The 26,179-nt window shown below is 38.2% G+C and overlaps 1 protein-coding gene across 1 annotated transcript in view; it reads left to right on the forward strand.

Annotated features, from left to right (window-relative positions):
- LOC136850562 (uncharacterized) overlaps positions 1–26,179 on the forward strand; it is an 86,642-nt gene that overhangs the window by 37,373 nt on the left and 23,090 nt on the right. The window contains exons 4-9 of the mRNA XM_067124190.1: positions 2,987–3,099; positions 3,340–3,466; positions 9,824–10,011; positions 11,635–11,817; positions 12,102–12,599; positions 22,987–23,590. Of these exons, the coding sequence (XP_066980291.1) occupies positions 2,987–3,099; positions 3,340–3,466; positions 9,824–10,011; positions 11,635–11,817; positions 12,102–12,599; positions 22,987–23,590 (1,713 nt within the window). The remainder of the gene's footprint in view (positions 1–2,986; positions 3,100–3,339; positions 3,467–9,823; positions 10,012–11,634; positions 11,818–12,101; positions 12,600–22,986; positions 23,591–26,179) is intronic.

Genomic DNA, 26,179 nt, shown 5'->3' on the forward strand with positions numbered 1-26,179 from the left:
AGAGAGGTTGCAATCGCTATTGCTAATGTAGCTGAGACATCTTCTACCAAACTCTACCAGGCTAAGTGGGCAGTATTTTGCAGAAGGTGCATGAGATGTGGCATCTCTTCTTCTGAGACCTACTTAGTCCAACTAGCAGATTTTTTACTTTAGCTGATGACGTCTCGAGGTTTAACAACATCCATAATCCAAGGTTACAGATCTATGCTGAATTCAGTATTCAGATATAGAGGTTTAGATATATCTTCAAATCAAGATATATCCGATTTAATTAAGTCTTTCGATGCCTCAAAAGAGAATATGCAAACTCCAATTTCTTGGAGCTTGGACGTCCTGTTACGTTGGCTTTAAGGGATTTATCTAGGAAGACTCTTTTTCTGGTCGCTTTGGCCACAGTGAAAAGGATCAGTGAGTTACAAGCTCTGGATAAGCAAGTTGGCTTCTCTCAAGAAGATGCTGTATGCACGTTCATCTTAGGGTTCTTAGTGAAGAACGAAAACCCTTCCAACCCATGGCCTTGATGCTTCACTATCAAGAGCCTTACAGGGATATTTGGACCTTCAGACCAGGAGAAAGTGTTATGCCCAGTGAGAGCATTAAAACATTACCTTGAAAGAACCAAGAAAATCAGAGGGGATTTTCTTAACCTCTGGTGTTAGTCAAAAACCCATCACGTCCTCTCTCCAAGAATGCTCTCTCCTTCTTTCCGAGATATGTAATTACTGAGTCTCACTTGGGTATTCAGGAAGATGCCTTATCCTTGTTTAAAGTACAAGTCCATTCAAGCAGTAGCCACGTCGTTTGCTGTTAAGCGCAATCTTTCCCTATCTGCAATCATCCAATTGACTTACTGGAAGTGTTGATCAGTTTTTGCCAACCACTACTTTAGCGATGTGGAAACAGCATTCGAAGACTACAGTACTTTAGGTCCTTTTTCCGCGTCTGGCATGGCACTAGGGAACGAGGGGTAGAAGTACTACTTCTGTTTCCTCTGTCCCCTCACCTTGTTTAAGGTCGTCGAGTTTTGGGAAGCCTGGGGGTACTTGGTACCTGGAGTACCCACCAATCCTTTCTTTAATGGATGGGTATTGTTTTTAATTTTGTGTACAGGTAACAAAGATTTTTTTTGGTCGTTTTGGTTTTTCTGCATCACGCCCAGGGCAAGGGTACTTGTACTGTTTTGCTTTGGCAGTCAGAGGAGTACTCCCTGACTGCAGAGCTCCCACTAAAAGTAGAGACAGCTCCTGACATTGCTGGTCATGTCCCTATGGGTCAAAAAGTATATCTTAGTTTAACCAGACCACTGAGCTGATTAACAGCTCTCCTAGGGCTGGCCCGAAGGATTAGACTTATTTTTACGTGGCTAAGAACCAATTGGTTACCTAGCAACGGGACCTACAGCTTATTGTGGAATCCGAACCACATTATAGCGAGAAATGAATTTCTATCACCAGAAGCAAATTCCTCTTGTTCTTCACTGGCCGGTCGGAGATTCGAACACCCTATGGGTCAAGATGAGCAACAACCAAGAGGCATTATCTTCCTGCTCTAACTCTCTCACCAGGTAAGGTTACAACAAGTATTTCCACAATGCTAGATTTTTTATCTATTTCAAATTCATTTTCATTTACAAATGTTTTTTGAGTAGTACATGTCCATGATTCCCACCTCCTGTCATTGTGGGATTCAGCTATGTAATTACTTGGTAAGTTACATAAATAAAAATGACATTTTTATAATAAAATAAGGTCTAATATATATTTAACAAGTAATTACATGATCGGAGCCCTCCCTCCTCCCCGCACATGGACACACAGCATCAATGAACTGAACTCTTCAGCTTTGTTGTACCTATACTTTCCCCGGAAGTGGGCGGGGCACTTACCTGCACCAAAACAATAGAGCCTTACCGCCAATTTCAAATCTAAAGCTGCCATTAAAGTAGAAGCTAATAGCTACGTAATTACTTGGTAAGTATATATAAAACCTTATTTTATTATAAAAATGTCATTTTCGTACATTATTTTCCTAAAGTATTGTAGGCAATTAGTTACCAAATAATTTGCTAACTAATAGTTTGCTTTATTACCACCTGCCCTTGAATCAACATAACTGATTCAGGAATTTCTTTACCTTCATTTTTTAACAAATTGCCGGCAAGTCCCAATAACTTTAATAATTTACATAACTAAGGTAATTTTACATGTGTGCATAAGCAATGGAAACTATGGTGTCACTATCTTCAGCATTTAATTAGCCATTTAGTATGTCTTGCATGTTATTCAAATTACTACTAGTTCTCGTCATCAACAATAATGCAAATTGTTTTAATCGCCCCATAAGGAATTGAATTAACTATAAACTGGCTGTCCTTGAGACGGGTTGAAATGATAGAATTTCAACGAGCCTTTAACAACATTAACTTGAACTCACGACAGTGTAAGATGAAACTGTATATCAAACTGACCAATACTTGCGCAGAGTACATCTATTTACTTATCAGTTATCTGAAATATTTACTTTCCATCCAACTATATCTGGACAATACGCACCTCACAAACTCATTTGCATGCAGCTTTCAGTTTCAAGGGCAAAATCTAATGCTAAAACTACCTTTGCTGATTTTAAAGAGAACGTGATGTTTTAATTTGTCAAATGTGACTGTTGCAATGACTCTTCTACTATTCAACAACAAATGAAAATCGTCCATCACATAAACAGAACAAAATTAAGATATTAGCTTAATCAAGGGAAATTTCAAATTAAATTTAGCACATATGGCCTGAGCATTTAAGTTTTTTTTTAACAAAAGCTATGACTTTTCCTACTTTTGTACGAGTCAGTGAACGCACTACATCGAAGACTACCGAGAATTAACGCATTTATAGATACTTCTTAAATGTGCACTGAGAACTGATAAAAAACAAAGCATACTCAAAATTATGCAGCAAAAAATATATGTTAATAATACTCCTTTTCTTTAAAGGGCAAGAGCAGGATGAACTTGGTGGGGGATTTCAACGTGACCAAAGTTATAGTGGTGAAATCACTCAACTTAACATTTGGTCTAGAGAGTTGGATAAAATAACCATACAGAAGGTAAGTAAAGTTCCAATTTGGTTAGCAAATACATATTTTACATTATGATATCTATGCTATGGCTACTAGTTGGTTGGAGTCAATATAATTACAGGAAAAAAAATCGCTCCAGCTACTGCATCTACAGTATTTTAATCATAATTTCATGGCTAAGTTTTTTTTTATATCGACTGAAATGACTCTGAATATTTACAGACCTTGAAAACTGGTAGGTAAAATTTTCCTTTTCATTGAATGCAGGTGGAAATGAAAATTTCTGATGTTTATGGACTTATCCATGTAGGTGAAGACAGCTTGCATCTTCAACCCTTACAATACACGGGAAGAGAGCAGCCATACCAGCCTGCCAGTAAATCTAATTCAGGCTGTTAGAGAAATGTTGGATAAATGAAACAATGAGAGAACAAATATTGATTGAAATCAAGTTCTACCAAACTTAGAAACAAAATATATGATTTGGACTCACACCTCTTTTTCATAGTTTTTATTCCACACGCTTTTCATTTAACACACTCGAGAAAATAACAAATGGACATACACACACCAGTGAACAGATAAAATATTTATGCAAATACAATATTAAAATTATTAAAAACCAAGATAATGGTGCTTGTAACCTTAAAAGAGTGTTACAGTCTCTCTTATATGAACTGACATCAACAGGTAAAGTAACACTGCCTTGATCACCAGTCTACAGTTGTACAATGTAAGGACTGAAAGACTTCTGGTACTGGCCAGTATGAAAAAGTGGTATACCTCTGTAGAATGTGAACACTGATGTTCAGAAAAGCAAGTAATAGGTGCTAAATGTGTTAATAAAAGTTTCCTGAGAATGGAAGATGGCCGGTCATAAACTCCTTTGGCAATGGTCTAAAGGGCCCCTTTACACATTCAAATGTTTTATCAAACTAGTTTGATAAGTGGAATTGATCAAACTGGCGCGATACACATGAGCACTGTACAAGATGATTTGAACAAACCATTCAGATTTATACTAATCGCAGCACAGGAAACATGTCACATTTTTATAGCATGCAATATATCTAGTAATCTGTCTATTTTTTTCTTTTGCCTTATTGAAATTATCAAGGACAATTTCTTCGTTCACATAGCCCTAGGTCTAATAACCACAAACGTTTTTTCATGTCAATATTAACGTACCCTTAAACTTTAGTACAATACTAATAGCATACTGATAGCAATGAAATTTAGTACAATAAAAATAGAGTACTGATAGCAATATCCCCATGCATTACTGATGTAAAAAGAAAATAATGATGACGCTCAGACCCACGGCATTATAAACCCATAGCTTAAAGTTTAGACTATATTTTTTATGATATCGATAAATCATGTTTATTTTCATGCAAATTACCTACAATGAATAAATGCCTTGACCTAATATTCTGCTCCCTTTACCTTGTTAATATTAGTCACTAAGGGTCGAAACATTCTTGATCCTTGATGGACATACAATGTAGGACTATGCTTCACAGAGGGAACATATATATCATCTGCGGCAGCACCAGATTTCACTGACATCATCACCTTTTTATGTTACTTTCTAAAAGCTGTTCTCACTGAGTTTATTTTCTTTGCCACTGAATCTCGGGTAGCTGTGGCATCCATCTCTGAGTTTTTCTACAAGAATATCGTATGCTGCTCCCCCTCTTATTCCGATCACTGTCTTCTGAGATTTTCACCTTCCACAGACGTGGATACTTCCTATGTAGTTCAATGAGCTCATTCCAAAATAGCCTCTTCACTTACGGCGAGTGCACCACTGTCTGGAGTCCTCTGCACCTGATCTTAATGCAATGACAGTTGAGATGCCACTGAATAAATTTGACCAACTATCCACACATGTTCAAATTGGCTTGAAAGTTCTGGTTTGATCAAACAAAAACCAAATAACGCGTGTTTCCATTAAGGCAAGATTGATGACATTTGATCAAGCCATATTAGCCCCACACACTCTCAGTATTTTGCAGTTTGACAAAAATTTTGAAAGCGTTTGGGCCTTTTATCATAGTTACAATGGCTGCAAAAAATTAAACCACCACTCTGATCAACGCTGGCTAGGATATAAAAATGCTGAGAAGATGCAGACATTCAGAGAGGAGGACAATATCTAAATAATTGTAAAACAAACACTCTGAAACATACGGCATTCATACCACCATCTCTTAAGGTGAAGCAAACCTAACTATGAATACCTAGTTGTGCCATTGCAAACCCATCACTATTTCATAGCCTATCCGTACACCTGCAAATCCCAGAATTCAAATTCCATTAGAAAGATGATCTGTTACTCCTGATGGGTTGGCACATACACACGTGCTTACCTCTTGTATTCTGTCCTTTTATTCATGTTTAATTTTCATCTCAAAGTGTATCTTTTTCTGGTCTGAAATTCAACTATCATACCATTATTAGTTTGCCAGCACCTGTTACTACAATTAATTCAATTTCAGCTTCCAGTTGCTTTTCATCTCTCCATTTTTTGCAGAGGACTCATCACTGTTGTGAGTGTTTCCACAGTGTGTTTTTAAGTTGTTACTTTTGGTATTTTTTTTTTAGATCTAGCTAGTAGACAGTTGTGTGTTTGTTAGTTTATGGGACAGTATCCAAGTTGTTTTGCTAAATGCTTTTTTTATATTTAGGGCTTAACTCCTTGTTGAATAAATAAGTGATTAGAATAAGTCTTTTCCCTCATTTTTCTTTCCATTTAATATAATTTTTTAATTTACAAAATTTGTCAGTTGCATAATATGCTGATTTACCGCATATTTTTTAACATTCTGGAATGTTATATGTTTGTTGACTCTGGTTCTAACCTGACTGAAAGTAGGATATCCATTATTTAATGTGCTCATGGCAGGATGAGTAAAAGTTTTGTTTGCTACAGTGTTTTTTATTATTTTTGTTTTGCTAATGACATTACTTTGTTAAGATATTTTTGCTAACATATGTTACACAGTCGAGAGGAAATTTCATTGCTTACCTTTTTCTACAAAGTCGAGAAGTCCCATCAAAAAGGCTACTGGTAGCGTACATTCGTACATAAATAAAAATAAATAAATAAAAATAAATAAAAAAAAATGAAAATAAGTAAATAAAAATGAATAAATAAATAAATAAATAAATAAATAAATAAATGAAAATAATAAAAAAATAAAAAAATAAATAAAAAAATCAAACAATAAAAATAAATAAATAAAAATAAATAAAAACTAAATAAAGAACATACACACACGCATTCTCTCCCTCTCTCTCTCTCTGGTCTACAGCGAAACAAGCGTTACCCAAAATAATTCATTTGACAAAAATCTACCATAAATGGATTGCAAGAAACAAGAGATGAAATAAAACGGAATACTAATGTTCACCAATTGATCAAACATGCTAAAGTCCACCATATTCAATCAGTTGTTCTCTTTAAAATCTTCTCCCACAATAGGTCAAAATAAGTCAAAGTCTAGTACATTCCCAATGAGTACATCTTTAACCTCTTTCTCGGCAAAACATCTGAAGAAGTCAAATGAAACCCTTGTTAAACAAATGTATAAAAAATAAAGGTATGGGAATTCCTCCCATGTTACCTATAAAGTAAACACAATGTAATAAATGCTTGACACAAGTCAGATACATGTTAAATGAAAAGAATAAATGCTTGACACAAGTCAGATACATGTTAAATGAAAAGAACAATCTGCAGTTTGAGAAATCCAAAGTCGTTCCTACCTCCAAACAGCAATGTTCACAATTCTTAATGGACAGGTCTCGAACCACAGTCTTCACTGAAGACCTCTAATAATATTCGGTGTTGATCTTCGAATGACAAGTTGTTTGATAACTAATCCATTCACACCCTGGGACTCTGCCCAAAAGAAACATATGTACTAACTAATTAACCGGAACCTGGACATTTCCGGTGAACGAACTCACACAGTCTAGTTGCAAGGCAGGGATGTTCTCACGTCTCCAGAATACCTGACGTATTTAACACGTATACAGTTTTACTAATTAGAAAACATGCCAGACACCAGATAATCATCCTATCAAGGTTCTCCATAACACCTTTGGCCACACTTATAAATCAAACATCTACTGTGTATTGTAATTCATAAAATACTTGTGACCTATGAGCTTTTCATGCATGAAATGTACTTAAGAATTTCAAAGGTAAAATTACCAGTTTTCCACAAGTCTATATGTTATTCCTAGTTGCCAAGATTAAATATGAATTTTATGTATATTTTCTCACCATGGGTATTTTCTATAGGATTACAGTATTAGTTCCTGACAATCATCTTAGCCAGGGATTTTAGCTGCAAAATAATTGTTGATAATAAAATTTTGCAATCACTGACAGCATTGCTCCAAAGAACTGAATTAATGCTTATAATGTTTTAGCCTGCATGTAAGTAGAATATTGTAATATGAGCACTGTTTTAGGTCTTTTCTTTGCTAGCATCAGTTTGGCAAGAATTATGCATCTTTTTTCATACTGCCCTTTACTGACTTATTACCTTGCCTTCGGGTAGATGTTTTGGTGTGTATGATAAACTTCACAGGTAATTTCTGTTTAGTTTTGACAGAGATCCCCATCACCTTTGTAGTCTTGTCAAGGTGAACTCTGAACTCCAGTGCAAAGTTCTCTGTTTTTCAGACTTATTCCTCCCTCTACACAATGAAACTATTATCAAAGTATGAAGCTGCAGGAGTATACAAGGTGTGTTCAAAAAGGATCCAACCTTTATTTATAAAAAAATGCTTGCATTCAGATACAACAATCTTACACTAATCTCCTTCAAAGTAGTCCCCTTGGGCTGCCACACACTTCTCCCAACGGTTCTGCCTCTTTTGATCCGTCGCATTCTGAAATCTGGTCCCTTTCAGGGGCATTTTCAGCTTGGGGAGAAGCCAGAAGTCACATCCACAAATTTTAATTGCATAGCTTTTCTTAGAACTTTTCACTCTCTCTCTCTCTCTCTCGCTGAAGAATTAGCAGCTCCATCATGATAAGCACCTGCCCATTCTTCACATTTGATACAGAATTTCCTGGCCAAACACAGCACACTGTGCTTCATCAGGCTCCCTACTCTCCCAAACATGGCTCTGTATATCATCTGGCTTTTCCACAAGCTGAAAATGCCCGTGAAAGGGACCAGATTTCAGTCCAGAGAAGACATCATGCAGAATGCGATGGACCAGTTCCAAGCCATCTCAAAAGAGGCAGCGCTGCTTCCGACAGTGGTAGAACTGTTGGGAGACGTGTGTGGCAGCCCAAGGGGACTAATATGAAGGAGATTAGTGTAAGATTGTTATATATGAATACGTGTATTTTTTATGAATAAAGGTTGGATACTTTTTGAACCTACCTCATAAGAAGTGTTCCAGGATAGCCGCAATGGATTTAGCCATTTCCCCAGCTTCTGAGGCTTCAGAAGGCACCTACCCTGCCTGTCACTCCTCTGTGTGACTGGCGATCCTCTGGTGAGAGATACCCCCTTACCTGACAATGTCCCTCAGTGCTGCCACTGATTTGTTCCTTGCTTTTACTTATTGTCTTACTAGTACCACTCTTCCACGTGTATCTCAATCCAGCCATTTACTGGAGGATGAATACAAGGACCAAACAAATGATTTTCTTTTCTTCTCCTTGGGGTCAGATCTAGGCACACTTACACCTTCATCTTATTTGAAACCCTCACCTCTCATTTGCCCTTTCCGCCCTAGAGAGGGGACTCACGCTTCTTCCACTTCATCACAAATGCTTAATGTCTCCAGGGGGTCCTGTTTTTCTAACCACATAAGCAACTCAACTGGTTTTTTGCACACTGCTTAGTTTTTGCATTAAGGCCTCTGTTTCATCTGTCAAGTCACCTGTTCCAGATACCATACTTGGTTCTTGCTTCATGTCTGTAGCCTTGCACAGGCCTGCTGCTTGGCACTTGAGGACCCCCTAAAAACTGCCTACTTTCAGTCACTCACCTGTCCTCACAATTCACCTGCTTCCAGCTGTGTGCCTGCCTCCAAGCATGTGACTTCCCCAAGACCCTAATTTGCTGCAATTTGCTAACCTGTAATGATTCACTTGCCTGCTGCCAACTTTTCTCCAAAAAAGTCTTTTCATAAAAGAACTTCTGCTTCTTATAAGGTTCTCATTCAACCTTACTCTCACAGCTTATATTGTCCGGCTTTGTGCCTAGCACTTGACACTCTACTGCTTCCCTTAACTCATTTGGCTTGAACCATGCCCTGGACTTAATGCTTAAAGGCTATCACTAAAGTTCAGGTATACATGTGCAGGTCTGCCTACACAAGCAAACCTGTGAAGGCATACCTCCGACACTAATGATACTGTTTTTTTACTCAGTTCTCCAGAGCAGCAACTCATGGAATCCTATCTCTCAACCAGACTCCTTTCCAGTACAAGAATCTGCAAAAGTCTTGCAAGATCTTTTATTATGAAAATATTAATGGAGTTGAAGGAGTCCCTTTGACTTCCATCTCCAGAGATCCTTTTGTTCCTGGACACTCCCAACTTGAAGAGTGGTGGCCCATCTATTGGACCTATAGATTACAGGAATTTAGTTTTTGTAGGACAGAAAGCAGCACATTTTCTTGGGTCAGCTGGCCTTCACTCTCAACTCTCAAGCAAAAAAGGTTCGAATGAGGTTTAACAATTTTATTACTATGGCTCACCTAAAAAAATTAGGTATGTACAAGGCCAAGAAGCCTGCAAAATCTAGTGTTGTTATCATTAACTGTGCAGTGGAGAATGATGTCATGCTTGTTCTGAGATTTGTGCCAGGCAGGCACAATGTCATCACTCAACAGAAGGCAAAACCTGGTTCCTCCAGCAGATTGGTCTCTTCACCAGGAAACCTGCAAGGCATTCTGAGAGTAATGGTGTCCCCGCACTCCAGTAGATCTGTTCACAACAGCCTTGAAGAAAATTCCAAATTACTGCTCTGCAAATGTGGAAGTAGCAGCATGGAAATTTGATGCATTCAAGCATGTACCTCCCTTTATTTGATCTCAACAGAAAAGTTCTCCTATAAGTCAAGTCTCAAGGAACCTTGTCATGACCCTGATTACTTCTCTTTGAATCTGTTAAGAGTAACTTCTAAACACTCTCTCACTTCTGATAGACCTTCCTTGGAGTTTTCCAAAATGTGAGAAGCTCCACCAATGGCTGTATTACAGGAACTCCCAGCTGAACATCAACATAGTCTACTGTATATGCATGGAGATAATCAAGCAAGGCCTTGCTATGAGAAGAATTTTGGCATTTAGTCTCTCTTTCAACCTTACTAGACTTTCTGCTGTTTCCTAGACATCAAAAGATGTCTGCCTCATCTATTAAAGGTTATCATTCTGCTTCACCTAATACCATTACGTCCTGAAGAAGCTGTACCAACATTTAGAAAAAGAAGCACCTTTCAGACATATGAAGCCACCCAGTATGAACCTTTCTTTAGTTTTAAAAAGTCTGATCAACCCTCATTATGACACTATCACAAGCACGTAAATTTAGCTTTTTTAATGAAAAGAAAAATGGTTTTCTTTCAGCTTTTTGTCCAGTCCAGGTAATTTTACCAAAAACTGGGATACAATCCATCTTTCTAATCTGCCCAACTTTGTGGTTGAATCTAAAGCCTTCAGAGGATCAAGAAATAGTATTACATCCCTCCCTCTGTAAAGTTATTTCAAAAAGTTTAAAAAGCTGTTTCAGATGAAGAAACTGTTTAAACTTCAGTTACAAAAGATTAGGGCCCTTTCAACCTTATCACTTCTGAGAAACCTAGCCATCAATTCTATTTTAATGGATACCACTTGGAGTTGGAAATTTACATGAGCTACCTTTTATTTTTATATTCCTATATTTTGGCGTCAGGACACTTGTCCTCTTCATCTCCCTAATAATTGTATCATGGCATCCTACTAGGAACAGATCTCTCAGGTCACTGGGAGCTTTGCATGCTGAGTGTGCATGCCTCATTTAGGGCCTGCTACTGTACAGCTTCAAGACTCTTAATTTAGGAATAGGGTTCCAGTCTAACTTTCAGCCCCTTGCTCACACTTATGACTGTGGGTAATCCGTCTGTCTCAGGAGGTCCAATTTCCCTTTCTCTTAATGTTAGCATCTCAGCTCCCTTACACCTAATTTGCTATACAGGCTATGTAAAAGATGGGCTTGTGAGCAGAAAGATGCAGTTTCTTAAAAATAAACCCATGTTTTAAATATAAACAAATTACCTTATCTTAATTGCACAAATCCTTACTCCTCAAGTCTGGGATACCTGCTCACACTTCACAAGAAGCTAGACAGTAAGCCAGGAGAAACAAGTCCCCTTCATATTCTTTCTACTTGGGTTGGAGTGTCTGGGAGTTGCACAGATGCTAAAATGAGCCATGTAAGAGTAATACTCTTACATCAATTAAAAAATCTAAAGAACAGGATACAAAGAATCAGATTTCAGCTAAGGTGACCCCTCATTAAAGCCTCAACTTTTCTCGTTTCAGATGTCAGAATGTACACATCATGAAGAGGGGGATGCATTACCTTGGACGCACGAATCCTGGAAAATAAGTGGTGATGTCACTTGGGTCACTTACAAACACAATGAGATTTGCAATCAAAGCAAACGAAGAATTGTAATATTTCCAGATCGTTTTACTCTTGCAGGTGCTATGCATGTTTGCCAAGTAAGTATCTTTGCTATATTTACATCATCACAAATAAATGACAGATGACCTCAAGGGCCACTTAGCCCTAAAATATTCCAACATCTCATATAAAACTTCTGCTTTGAAATGCTATATGCAATGCTAAAGACTTGTTCATATTGCAATTAGTAACTATTCGGAGAATACGTCATGTATACGATATATTCAATTTCAGTATTCAGTATTGTTTAAGGTAAAAGTTTTCTGGATATGTTTGTACAGTACTCAACAGGTTATCACATCAATCGCTATTGTTTCTTCAGGTTTTTGGTGGAAGCGTGGCAGTCCCAAAAAATGATGAAGAGAATGCATGGATATTTAACTCTTCAAAACATTATGCACAATCCTGCTCTGGTGATATAGGAGCATCCTTTTTGTGGCTGGGTGCCGAGGACCAACAAGAGGAAGGGGTGTGGAGATACTTGCAAAGAAATGAAACACTTCCTTGGCAAGGTAGATGGCGTGAAGATGAACCTAAGGGCGGAAAAATGGAAAACTGTATGGTAATGCTGTTTGGAAACTTCCCTGGATATTGGTCCGATATTGCATGCCTTGCCTCATACGAATTCTGTGTTCCATGTGAATTTGAAGAACTAAAAGTTATATATTTGAAAGGCCCTGCAGTCTGTCCCAGGTCACCATTCAACTCAGAATATTACTTGGGGGAGGAGAGAGGTGGCCGTCCATCCTTCATTGGTCTTTCTCACTCAGATATATATTGGGATACTGATATGGTTGCCTGGGTGTTGAAGTCCCTTAAGGTGAGTTCTTGAATATCTAGTGATTTCATTCAATTCCCTTATTCAAAATCACTCATTTAACAATCAGAACTAAACTTAGTGTTTGTACCTATACAGTGTACAGTACACAGATGCTAAAGATATACGGCTAAAGAATATCTTATAACTTGAATTTAAGAGGAATTAATCTGGCATAAATAGAATTCATGTCCAATATGGTGCTTTTTTAAATATGGTAAAGTCTGGAATGACAGTCAAAAGACAACCACTGAGCTCTACATCTTGAAGTAGATTTGTGATGAGATTCCATGTAAAGCAGTAATTGGTTTCAATTTTATTAAATTAGCTAACAAAACTGTGCTTTTGTGAATGTAGTTAGACAATTAAACCAGTGATTACATTTTACCTGATGAAGTAGTTCCTCATTGGACGGGTGGGTATCATTCTCAGCTAGCACTCTGCTGGTCCCGTGTTCGATTCTCCGACCGGCCGATGAAGAATTAGAGGAATTTATTTCTGGTCACAGAAATTCATTTCTCGTTATAATGTGGTTTGGATTCCACAATAAGCTGTACGTTCCGTTGCTAGGTAATCAATTGGTTCTTAGCCACATAAAATAAATCTAATCCTTCGGGCTAGCCCTAAGAGAGCTGTTAATCAGCTCAGTGGCCTGGTTAAACTAAGGTGTACTTAACTTAATCTGATGAAGCATCAAAAATAAAAGTATTATACTTAAAGCTACACTTTTACCTTTCATTCCAGTCAAACCTGGTGATTCTACAGTAATGCCCAAGTTGTTAGGATTACAAAATAATCCATGGTACTCTGTACCACACAGCAATAACACTGACAAAATTGCTTTCTAGCTCCAACTGTAAGTTATTAACAGAATCTACAATGTGGCCACAACTTCATTTCATACTGGCATTGAGACTGTTTCAATGCAAATCCATTACTTAAATTTGTACATAACATGAACTCCCAAACACCTTTATCAACAGTAGAAGAAAACTTGAGCAGATGAGCCCAGTAAGCAAGCAGCGGACATGTGCTGTACACCCATGTCCCTTTTATTTCTGGTGGTTATCTGAATCATTCTTTGCATGCCTGCCAGCTGGCTAACTGCTCCTGGAGATTTCAAGACTTTTGAAAAGTCTAAGATTACCATGTGTCTTTCACTGTATAATGTTCCTATTTCCTTTCATTTCTTCCTCATATTTTTCTCATGCACTGGATAAGAACTATAATTCCCTAATCAGATTTTGGTGAAATTTCAGATTAGGTTAGTGAACAGTGCCAACAATTTTTTTTATCGGGAAGTAAGTAGTTTCAGCAAATTTCTGTAAGTACTTTTGTGATTATCTGATTTTTCTTACTGTCGAAGTGTGTTTGTGTCTAACTCTCAGAGCCGTTAGTTACTTGGTTTTTGTTTCAATTAGTGACTGATGTTTTACTAGTAACTGATTTTTGAATATTTTTATTTGGTAATTAATAACTTAGCATTTTTGCTGACAATTATGATAATAGTGTTAAATATTTCCTGGGTAGGTTCTTGTCCTTACTTCATGTACTTGGCACTAAATCTAACGAGATCATTAGCTTCTCATTTTCCCCCTACATATGTTTGGGGCAATCAATATTTTGTCAGACGATGTCAGTTGTTAAGTGTTCTTATTTGTATATAATTTCTAAGCAGAATATACAGTTAACTAGTGTATTCACATTTCTATACATTTGTTGTGACTTGGATCTAACAAGGATTTCCCTGCTCGCTACTTCTTGATACTCATGTAAGGTCACTTTTCAACGAGTTTGCCTTTTATATTACGGATTCTTAATCTTACCGACATATGCTTTCAGATTACAAACATAATTTCTTGAAATATATTTTTATATTATGATTTTACTCGTGCAGTTCTGCAAGATATTTTCTTGTATTCTGTTTTCAAGTGTCTTCATCAGTTTTTTCCACATGCTACTAGGTGTTTCAGGATCCTAGGTAATTACTGTTCCTTGAAAATGGTAGACATGACATGATTTAGCTGTTACAGGTGCTTTTTAGTTTCAAAAATTAATTACTTAACTTACAAGGATTATTATCCAATCCAATGGAACTCTGTCTTGGCAAGATGCCTCAGTGCCACTGGTGGTTTTGACATTTTTTTTGTATCAATCATTACGTTAATGGTATTGGAGGGTTTAGGAATCCTGTTGTGCCATGCTGATCCTATTGTGACTCAAGCCTTTCCTTTAACATACACATATCTTTGGACATTGGAAAGCAGTGTTAAAGTGAAATGGATGCTTTTTTCTCCACTCTCATGAACAGCAAGAGAAGCACATATTTTGCATGTTCCCACATTGCTCTTGCTACACTTCTCCCAGTCACTGCAGTCCTTGTCAGGTATCTTCCAGATACAGTTACTATCTTCAGTGGTTGCTTACATCTTGATGATCAGGGAGGTTTTTTCATGGTTTGAGTCTCCTCTAGTGCTCTTCCAACATCTCCAAAGTTTACTCCCCAAGTTTCTTTGTTCATGGAACCAATTAACTTCCTGCTCCCATCACTGACAGGGCTTCTTGTCTCCTACACTCCCTCTTGGTGTCTTTGTAGCTGCATTTGGCCACACTCACATCAGCCCTCTTTTTATTACCTGACTCCTGTTCTGCTTCTGTGGTCAGCATCATTCCTGCTTGCCTCCTGATTATTGTGTATTTGTGTCCTTGCATGGAAAACTTCCACATCTTATCTTTGGTAGTATGTACATTTAACTGCAATTGTGCAACACCAACCATCTGAAACTTGGTTCTTTGTCAAAAGTTTTACCATTCAGACTAGCTTCATCTCCTAGTCTTGTTTATATCCAAATGCAAATGCATCCAGACTACACGTGCATCTCTATTCATCTACCTCCAAGTTCCTCATCAACAGTTTCTTCACACAATCTTGATCCTTCTTTTAGTCTCAGTCTTCTTCTTTCACACTTGCAACCAAGCCACATGTGCCAAAGTTATATGTGCATTCATTCTGCTATCTGTTTTCATTTTCAAGCCAAAGTGTCTTCCTCAATTAGAAAAGTTAGCCATGCCAAGTCCTCACCTGTCTCCTGTTGGTTGCACTTCTTGCCTTTGGTGTGTTCAATGAAAGCAGATAAAAGAATGAATACACATATGGCTTTGGCACATGCACATATGGTCTAGTTCATTATCTCAAGATACTGTTACCTTGTGGAATTGACAAACATCCTTAAGGCTATCATTAATCTTTAAAGGAAGGTCATCACTTCTCATGCTATGTCCAACAGGTGTGAAAATAATGTAGGGCTAGGTAAGACAGGGAAATTGTAAAAATTGAGTGCCTCCATTCCAGGTTGGAGCCTTGTCTGTCCACTCTAGCAGCTTCACTATGCCAAATATTGAGATCTGCCCCGAAGGGTCCCGTTCCTCCAATGATATGGTTCTTTGTTGAGTTTCTTCATGCCTGTTGCTGAGCTGCAACATCACTCTCACGAAAAAAACCCGCTGTTAAAATACCAGGACTCATCACACCAACCTGTAGCTGTCATACCAGTGGAAAACCTCTTAAGTGGGTGAATAAGGATGAATCCCATGCCGACTAAACACTCCCTTAACAATGCCTTAGATACCAATGCACTAGCACCCAAAATAGTCCATCTCTTACCATATCCTTTGCTTTCTCTGTATATACTTGTCCAAAGTAAAGGTTGCCTTTTTTTATCATATACATTCCACTCCAACCTCGTGACAATTACAGTAATTCTCTTATAACTCGGTTAAAGATATATCAGATTTACAATTCTCTTATCAAAGATAAATCCATAAAATATACATTTATTAATCATATAAAATAGTTATTTCACATTTATTTGTCCATTTGGTGCTGTGAAAACCTTATTCTGTTTGGAAAAGGTATATATATTAAAGTCCCCGTATCCTTGTCTGCAAGAAACTTTAAGGAGATTCTGAGACTTATCTCCACATTGGCAATATCTCCAACACATCTCACATGTATTTTCACAAATGCAACTGTATGCACAGAGATGGCCTCACAACTAAACTCAGGTATTTCCACCTTCAACTGGTTGCTTACTTTCCTCCTTGGTGATCCTTAGGACTACCCACCACCTTAGCAGCTCAATTTGTATCTCCTTCAGCCTTCTAGACCTTCTTGTGGATTAACTCTCATTACTCCCTCCCACGTTCCAAGCAGTTTTGTGCTTATTTTGGCGATGCTGCTGGTTTTGACAGTCCTGGGCTCCTTCTCCTGCCTGCTCAGACTACAAATTTTGAAAGGATTTCTTACCTTGTCAAATTTACCAGTATGTTTGCATATTACTGCATGCTTGGCTTCTATCCTCTGTTGTGGTTGGTACCAAACACATTTTTCAATGAGCATAGAGTGCTACTTGGACCGAGGTATTTTCCTGCTCTGTTTGCATATTCAGACAAGAGATGACCAAACCCTGTCCATAAATGGTTCTAGTTGCTAGATGAATAACTGATTCCTTGAGCTTCCTGTTCAGCTACATTTTCTTATTACAGGGGCAAATTTTTCACGAAAAATTATGCTGCCCAATTCCTATGTTACCAGTCTCTAATAGCTTTTGGCTTCTGTTATTTTCTAATAAAAGGATTTTCCAGGTATTTTGCTTCTTTCAAGAAAAAGATGTCTTTGTTCCCTTCTACAGTAACTACATCTCAGTGTTCTAACTTCAGCTTTTTATCATAGATTTAAACCATCACTCTGCACATTTTCAAGAACAAACTCCAACACTCTTGGTAGAGCATATGGCTCCCAGTGCTGAAAGAAACCAATATTACTAGTATAGCAATTAGCACCACCTTTATTTTTTCATAATTATCAATTTCTTGGCCTACTATCCAGAGAGAGTTTAGCATACTTCCAAATACACGTGTTTCATCTAAGTATTGACTTAATTTCTGTTTGTGTCCACTTTCTATGAGTTAAAGGGAATAATCAAAATCTTGTGCCTGCTGGCCTGCACTACTTTAACGGCACCCAGCAAGCTCTAATTCCTTCCAGGAAAGCTTCACTTAACAAAATTCCTTCATTAATTGTTAGTTTAGGAGTTAGCAAAAGTCGTAGTATTCCCAGGGTTCTCTGTCATAGTCTTCCTCAGCTAAACTGGAGGGAACAATCTTATCATCTAGTCTAGGTATGGCTAAGCTATTGCAATGGGACAGTTTGGGTAATCAAAGTTTTTGGTACTTAGGAATTTCTTCAGCTTCTATCTCTTTTATTAGTGGGGCAGGTAACTACAAAAAAATAGGGGAAGAGTGCAAGTGGTGATACAAGCATGAAACTTGGCCCAACTATTCTTCTTGTCCCTTGGTCTCATTATCAACCTCCGGCCACACAAAATTTTGCCATTTTCCAAGATGGCTGACAGGTTTTCAAAATGGCATCCTGTGGATATTTGTATACTGGTATTTAATTGATTAATCACATTCAAATCCCTAGGTCACTCACACTTTATATTAAAATATTAAAAACAAGCCTTTATATATGTAGATACATCATTTCTCTGCACAGAAATATCCAAGATGGCTGTCACTATATCAAAAATGTCTGCCAAAATGCCAAAAATTGGTACTTAAGCCTATATGAGGCTAAAGGTTGGGTAATACATGGATTTGGGGCAACTTCAGCCTGATCAGTTCATTTTTTGTAGATTAGAAATCAATTAATCCCCAGTTAATTAATTTTCCTCATTTTAAAAAAATGGGCAATAAGCTTAATGTAAAAGTGTAATAGTGTAGTGTCAGTGTACTACCTGGGCACACTGGTTGACACTATAGCTGTGAAACTCGGCATGGGGTTCAGTGCTAGCTAATGGCAGAGACTTGTTATTAGCTTCCCAAATGCTATTTAGCTAGCTCCACTTCAAAGTTAAACAGCTGCACCTGAATTGACAGGATGTGCCAGCGCGGGAGAGCCAAGCCAAGGAAGATGGGGCTTTTGTCTTCTAGATGGTATACAGATCACATGGGATTAAATAGCATTGGAAGAATGATCGGGCTAGGTCAGCCTATAGAACAAAAGCAATGGCAGGACAATCTTGGAAGTCAACATCCTTCCTGAAGGGAAATATTACGACTAACTGGAAGCTTTGTTGCTTGTGCCAAGAGGACACACATGAAAGACTAGTTGATGCATCTGGTGCTGGCCATGTTACCATTGCTGCTACAACCATTCCTGAATTCTATAAGTTAAATACAGTGCCTATACCATTTCATCCCAAAAGGCTTCATGAAGGTGATGGAATTCTGCAGACCTTTGAAAATAACAAAGCAACATATCATGAATCACGTACACTGAAGTTCAAAACAACAAAACTAGAAAGGAAAAGGAAGTCATTGTGTAAGACAAAAGAAGAAGATAATGCCCCACCAGCAAAATTCAAACATAGTAGCCAGAAGGCAGATGAAGAAGATGCAGAAGAATCTAAGACTGAGAAAGAGGGAATATGTTTTATTTGTGACCAACCGGCACCAATCAAAGATCTACGATTGGCCATGACACTGCCTTTACACAAAAAGCTGCAGTGATGTGCCACCAGCCTACTAGATGAGAAACTTCTGGCCAAGCTTAGTGCTGGAGATATTGTTCCTCAGGACCATATATATCACCCATCTTGTCTGACAGGTGTGTACAACAGGGAAAGGGCCTGGCTGAATTCCCAGAAAATTGGAGATGATTATGTTCAGTACAGACAAGAGGCATGTGCCCATGCTTTTGCTGAGCTTGAGACGTACATAAGAGACAAGCAGTTGACTACAGATGGGTGCTGCTATTTTACAATGGTAGAACTTTATGATTTGTACAAACAAAGACTGGAACAGCTAAATGTTGATGCTTCCTTTGTGCACCGAACATGGTTGAAAGAACAGATACTTGCCCGCATCCCAGAGCTGGAGGACTTTAAAAAGGGAAGAGAAATTTGGTTTGCCTACAAAAGGAAAATGGGGGAAGCCCTAGCCATGGTATGTGACTACAATGATGCAATAATCGTGGCCAAAGCAGCTAAGATATTGAGGAAACACATGCTTGAACATGAGATAGAATTTGATGGAACCTTAACAGCAGCCACTAGAAGAGAATCTGTGCCACCAAGTTTGTTGGAATTTGTAAGTGTGCTACAAAACGGTGGCAATATAAAATCCCAACTTAAATATGGAACATCATCTGCTGATCTAGCTTTAGCACAACTTTTGCACTTCAACTGTCGAAAGAATCCAGCATCTTCAACATTCTCCAGACATTACAAGTCAAGAGAACCTCTGTTTCCAATATATATTGGTCTCCTGGTCTTTGCAAAAACCAGAAAGCATCAATTAATAGATACATTCCATCACCATGGAATCAGCATCAGCTATGATAGGGTTCTGGAATTGACTTAAGGGTTAGGAGAAGCAGTTGTAACAAGGGCTGTGGAGGAAGAAGTAGTTTGTCCCACTACACTAAGAAAAGGGCTCTTTACAACTATTGCTGTTGACAATCTGGACCATAATCCAAGTGCCACAACTGCACAAACATCCTACCATGGGACAGGCATATCTTTGTTTCAGCATCCGAGCACTGATGAAAAAGGTGGGGACAGAAACTTGGCCCAAATCATCCAAAGTGGAACAAAGTAAAAAAAAGTACCTTCTCTTCCTGAACATTAAACAAATGTACCTCCTGCTCACTTTAAACATGAGAATCCCCTCCCCCCCCACTCCTCTCCATCCAGTGGAAGTGCAGGACACCAACAGGTTGTGCTTTCAAAGCATCTTTCTCTTGAGTATGAATGGCTTGAGAAAGTAAGTCTGTCGGACAGGAGTGAAAATGCTGTGTCCATATCTTGGGCAGCACATCAGGCTTCTCATTTGAAATAAGCTTGTCATCAATGTTGCCTCTTCTTCAAGAGGCAGCTCATTCAGTTGCAATGATGAACCATGCCATGGATATTGCAAGAGCAACCACACAGTTTCTCAATCCTGGCCAAACCCCAGTTCTAGCAGTTGATCAGCCAGTATTTGAATGGAAAGGGGAAAAAGTCTGCATGGCAAACATGGACTGTGTTTCAGTGTGCCACACCCACCTTCACCAAACTAAGTTCAACACCAGCAGCTGTAGAAGATGAAGACCTGCAAATTATTGAAGAGTTCATGGTGCTAATGTATGACAGAAGCAGTTCATATAAAAATGTAAATGAGGCTAGACTTGATCTCTTTGCAAGAAAGCAAAGAGCTTATGATTGCATTCCCCCTACAAGGGCTGCTCTTAGAGAGCATTGCAGGAGAGCTGCCTTTCAACCAGGGCACACTTGGCGCCAGTCTTTAGTATGTCATCCAGTCTTGCCCAGTCCAAGACACTGGGGATGGCAACAGATTGATGGCACCTGGTTTCCGTATTGGATAGATTTGCCAATAGCAGCAAAATCTTGCCAAGAACTGAATAAGTGTGGCTGCAAAAAGGAATGCCATGGTAGGTGTAAGTGCTACAAATCTGGACTTTGCTGCACAGCTTTCTGCAGCTGCACTTGCTAAAACTAACTGATACACAAAACATATTGATTTCTCAGGAGATACATACTTTATCTTTGGCAGCCATTTTGGAAATATGGTTTTCATATGGTGGCCATATTGGAAAGGTGGGTTCACTTTACCTCTTCATGACAGTAAGAATTTAAGAGGTGCAATAAAACGAGCAGGTAAAAGGGTACTGCTGATTTATTCGTGATCCAGGTAGTTTATATAGCGGCAGACTGACGTCGCGCCACAGAATACAATGGGAGCAAAGGTGACCTGAGGTTGATAATAATTAACAATAAATACAGTGAACGAGTACACTTTACAATGTGAAAATAGACAGAATTGAAATTGAATACAATCTTGATGCCTGCGAAAGAAGAAATACACGGTACACAAATCGAGAACAGGTAAACAATTATAAACAGTTTAAATGACTGAATTTACATGACCTGGCACGTCAGGTGTGACGAATTGTAGAGGCAAAGAAAATGGGATGTCACCACAGAAAACTTGCTCAGCGGAGACTTTACAAATAACATGTGCAGCAGAGACTTTACAAATGGCTTTACAAGATTGCCAAAATACAAATTTTCAATCATTATATGGACAGTACGCAACTTTTATAGGCTTATGAAATGAAAATATTTGAAATATACAGTGAATTTGCTGCCATTTTGGAAAAGTGTCGGCCATCTTGGAAACAGCCAAATATTGAGGTGGCCAGAGGTTGATTTTGATTTATGGGGATAATAAGAGTTCTCCTGCCAAATCTGTTGCTTGTACCACCATTTGCACTTTTTTCCCATTATCCCGCTCCACTATATGTATATTTTCAGAGCCTGAAATGATATGCATTCTCTCTCCAGTTCCTCCCTTTTAACATTTCCTTTGGACAGACTTTGACCCAGTTGATGACAATCATTCTTTTGTTAAAGTCTTGCATCAGAAGGGGAATTCATCAGGAACCTTTTCAAAGGACAAAATTTTGATGAAAACACCTTTACCTATGCCTCAGCATTAAATTTTTGCAACTCCCTTCTCGATCTTGCCATTTCTTGAAGTTTGTTATATGTTCTGTATTTAAAGCAGTTATGATTTATTAATCCTTTGTTCCTCCTGGTCAGTCAGGGAGGAGTAGGAGTCTTTTCTGTCCAGATTCTACGAGGGATTCTCTTCATTCCAATCTGTTATGAATCGCCCCATCTCTTGCATCACAATTTGCTCGTTTGCACGAAATTCTGTTCCAGAGGTATCATTTTGCTGCCCCTTTACAGAGGTTATGCCCTAAGGACATACATTTACCTATTCAGTTTTATAACAGCTTCATTCCAACTCCTGACCCCTGGTTTACTTTTGGAGGTTTGCTTTTCTTTACCCTTTGTTTTTGCTGGATCCCCAGCAATCTCTTAAGGTTGCTTTCACCTGGTCGACATTAGAGCAGCTCTGTATACTCCTGCCCAAGCTGCTATTCAAGCTAAGATAACTAGCATGCTTGTGCAGAACAGGTGCATTTTTTTCACAAATTCATTTTACCCATTACTTTAACCAAACTGTCCTCCTAGTTCTTCTGGACTGGAATAACCTTAATCTTCAGCATGAAATCAACCTACACACAAACAGTGATTCATTTAACTACCAGAAATCTAAAGAACTTGGCATGCCTATGCCAACCTACCGACCCCAGCTCTATTTTTTATTATTTGATAGTGAATAAAGGATGGCTTGGAAATTTTGGGCTACATGAAACAGGCTAAGTTGAAATAATGGGTCTGTATGGAAAAAAATTAATATTGTTTTAAAAAGAGAAATTTTCCATTTAATGATTTCTAATCCTCTTCAAAATCCACAGTTTGAAGCCACAGCCTGGTGGAAACCACCCGAGGAAGGAATGTATCCATATGGTACACAACTCTGGACAATGGGTTCCAAAGTATGCAACATAACAGCTGGAGAAACAACAAGCCTTACTTTTTCTGTCTGTGGCAAAGGGCTATTCACTTGCAGTGATGGTACATGCATTGATTTGAATAAACGTTGTGATCTGAGGGTTGACTGCTCAGATCAGAGTGATGAGGCAGGTTGTTCACTTCTAAATATCCCAGCAGGATACATGGCAAATATTCCGCCACCTCCCACCACCAGAAATGAGCCGTTACATATACTATTCACAATTAACATCATGTCTTTTCCATCAATAAAAACAGACGCCCTTGCTTTTGAAGCTTTAATGGAGCTTACGCTACGCTGGAAGGACACTAGGCTTACTTACCTTAATTTGAAGGATGACGGGTCTCTGAATGTGCTCACAGAGTCTGCTGTGTCACAGGTATGGAAACCTAAAGTGTTCTTCAGCAATGCTCAAGACAATCTATATACTAATGTTGATGAGGGATCCCGAATAGAATGCATCCATGATGGAAACTCCGTTGGAACACCACATTTAGAAGATGAAGGTTAGCTAATATCAAACGTTATGAGTTTACTGCTACCTTTGTGATAGCTCTCATTTGCATGGAATTCTTCAACAATTCACTCGCAATAAAAAGCATTAGGCTATGAACATCTATTAAGATGAGAATTTCTATAAAAAAAACCATCTCAGCTATATATCAGCAATAAATAATAGCATCTTACTTGTCTAATATTCACTAAAATTATTCTACAATTTCCATACATTCTCAAAGCCCAATAACATGATACACAGACCAGTTATGGATGAAGGCAATATCTCTGATCCAGTTTGAATACATTCTTGAATAGTAAGCAAACCAGTTATATGAATATGAATTCATATACAGTAGATATATACATATTCATATCACACACACACACGTTTATGTGGGTTCGATGTTTCCCACAGCTTTCCTCCACCTGGTTCAGTTATACACATCGTCCTCTGACAATTGTTTGTCTCTATGTATCTTCTTTCACAACATCCATCCACCTTCACTTTGGTCTTCTTCTCACACTCCCACCAGGCATCTCCATCGGCATCACTCTCCTTCCCACATGTCTCATCCTTTCTCATCACATGGCATTACCACTGCAGTCTTATCTCTTGGACCTTCTTTGATAGTTCTGTGACCTGAGTAGTTCCCCTTATTTTTTCATTCTTGATCCTACCCATTTTTGTCACTCCACATATCCATCTAAGCGTTTTCATCTCTACTGCATCCAATTTCTTCTCTTGTGCTCTATTTGCCGGCCATGTTTCAGCTCCGTATTTCAATGCTAGTCTCATTACTGTCTTATACACGCTTCCTCTAGCCTGTATGTTGACTCTGAGGTTACACAAGACACCCGGCATCTTTCTCCAGTTTTTCCATCCAGTCTGCACGCTGTGTGTTATTTCCATTACCAGCTACTGTTGAACCAAGATACCTAAATTTTCTGTTCTGTTCAGCCTTGTCCCTTCCATGCCAATCTCGGTGTCTCCATCTTCATAGAACTTTAAGTATTCAGTCTTCTTTCTTTTGACCTTTAATCCTCTTTTTCCAGTACCTTCCTCCACTGCTCTAGTTTTGACTCCACTACCCTTCTGTTGGCACTGCAAATCACGATGTCATCAGCAAACAGCATGCACCAAGGGCAATGATCTCTTATTCTTTGAGATAATGCAACCATAATCAGGTCAAAAAGATATGGGCATAAATCAGATCCTGATGTATATCAACTCTTACTGGTGTTCATTCTGTTAACCCAACACTGCTTCTAACCTGTGTTTTGCTCCTTCGTACATATATTGGGCCAACCTCACTTACTTCTCCGGTGTTCCCTTTGCTTGCATACACGTCCAAACCGCTTGGCGCCGGACTCTATCATATGCATTTTCCAGGCCTGTGAATACTATGTGCAGTCCTTTCTACTCTTCCCAGGGTTTTTCCATCATCTGTCGAAGGGCAAACTCTGCATCTGTTGTTCCTCTTCCTGGCAAGAAACCAGACTGTTCTTCACCAGTTTTGTTTCATGCTAAGAAGAGGAACGACAGATGTAGTGTTTGCCCTTCGACAGATGATGGAAAAACACTGATATATATATATATATATATATATATATATATATATATATATATATATATATATATATATATATATATATATATATATATATATATATATATATATATATATATATATATATATATATATATATATATATATATATATATATATATATATATATATTTATATAAATCTAACAACTGTCTCTGTGTGGATGCTTGTTACCAGTTACAACTGAATTTAAGAAAACATGCGTGAAACCTGAGAGTAATGGCTATCACTAGAAATCGCCTCCATTATTTTAGTATCCGACAACAGTATTCGAGTTATGGCTAAATTTAACCTTAAATGAAGTAAAATAAAACTCCTGAAGCTAGAGGGCTGCAATTTGCTGTTTGATGATGGGAGGGTGGATGATCAATATACCTATATACATCCCCTAGCCTCAGTAGTTTTTAAGACCTGAGGACGGACAGAAAAAGTGCGGACGGACAGACAAAGCCGTCACAATAGTTTTCTTTTACAGAAAACTAATAAAAACTACTGACGCTACAGGGCTGCAATTTGGTAAGCTTGATGATTGGAGGGTCGATGATCAACACATCAATTTGCAGCCCTCTAGCCTTAGTAGTTTTTAAGATCAGCGGGAGGACAGAAGAAGTGCGGACGGACAGACAAAGCCATCTCAATAGTTTTCTTTTACAGAAAACTAAAAACTGACAAAGGTTACGATTACTATTTAGAACACAGTGTTTATTGTTCATAAACTCATAAAACAGGTTCATTTCATACATATCACAGATAATTGTAACTTAGAGAAAATATTTTGTTGTGTTGTTGATCATACAGAATCAATTTTCATATGAGATCAACTTCTTTGATTGGGACCGTTTCCGTTCCACTTCGGTTATTGGTGTGTTTTTCGCGTGTTTTGCAATGATTGTTTTTCCGTTGAACTTGCAAAGCAAGACTGACGTAGTTATAGCTTTTTCTAGTGTTCATTTCTGCCAAGTCGTTCCGCTAAAACTGAAGGGCAAAAAA

This window comes from Macrobrachium rosenbergii, chromosome 3, assembly GCF_040412425.1.
Source record: "Macrobrachium rosenbergii isolate ZJJX-2024 chromosome 3, ASM4041242v1, whole genome shotgun sequence".
Lineage (NCBI taxonomy): Eukaryota > Metazoa > Arthropoda > Malacostraca > Decapoda > Palaemonidae > Macrobrachium > Macrobrachium rosenbergii.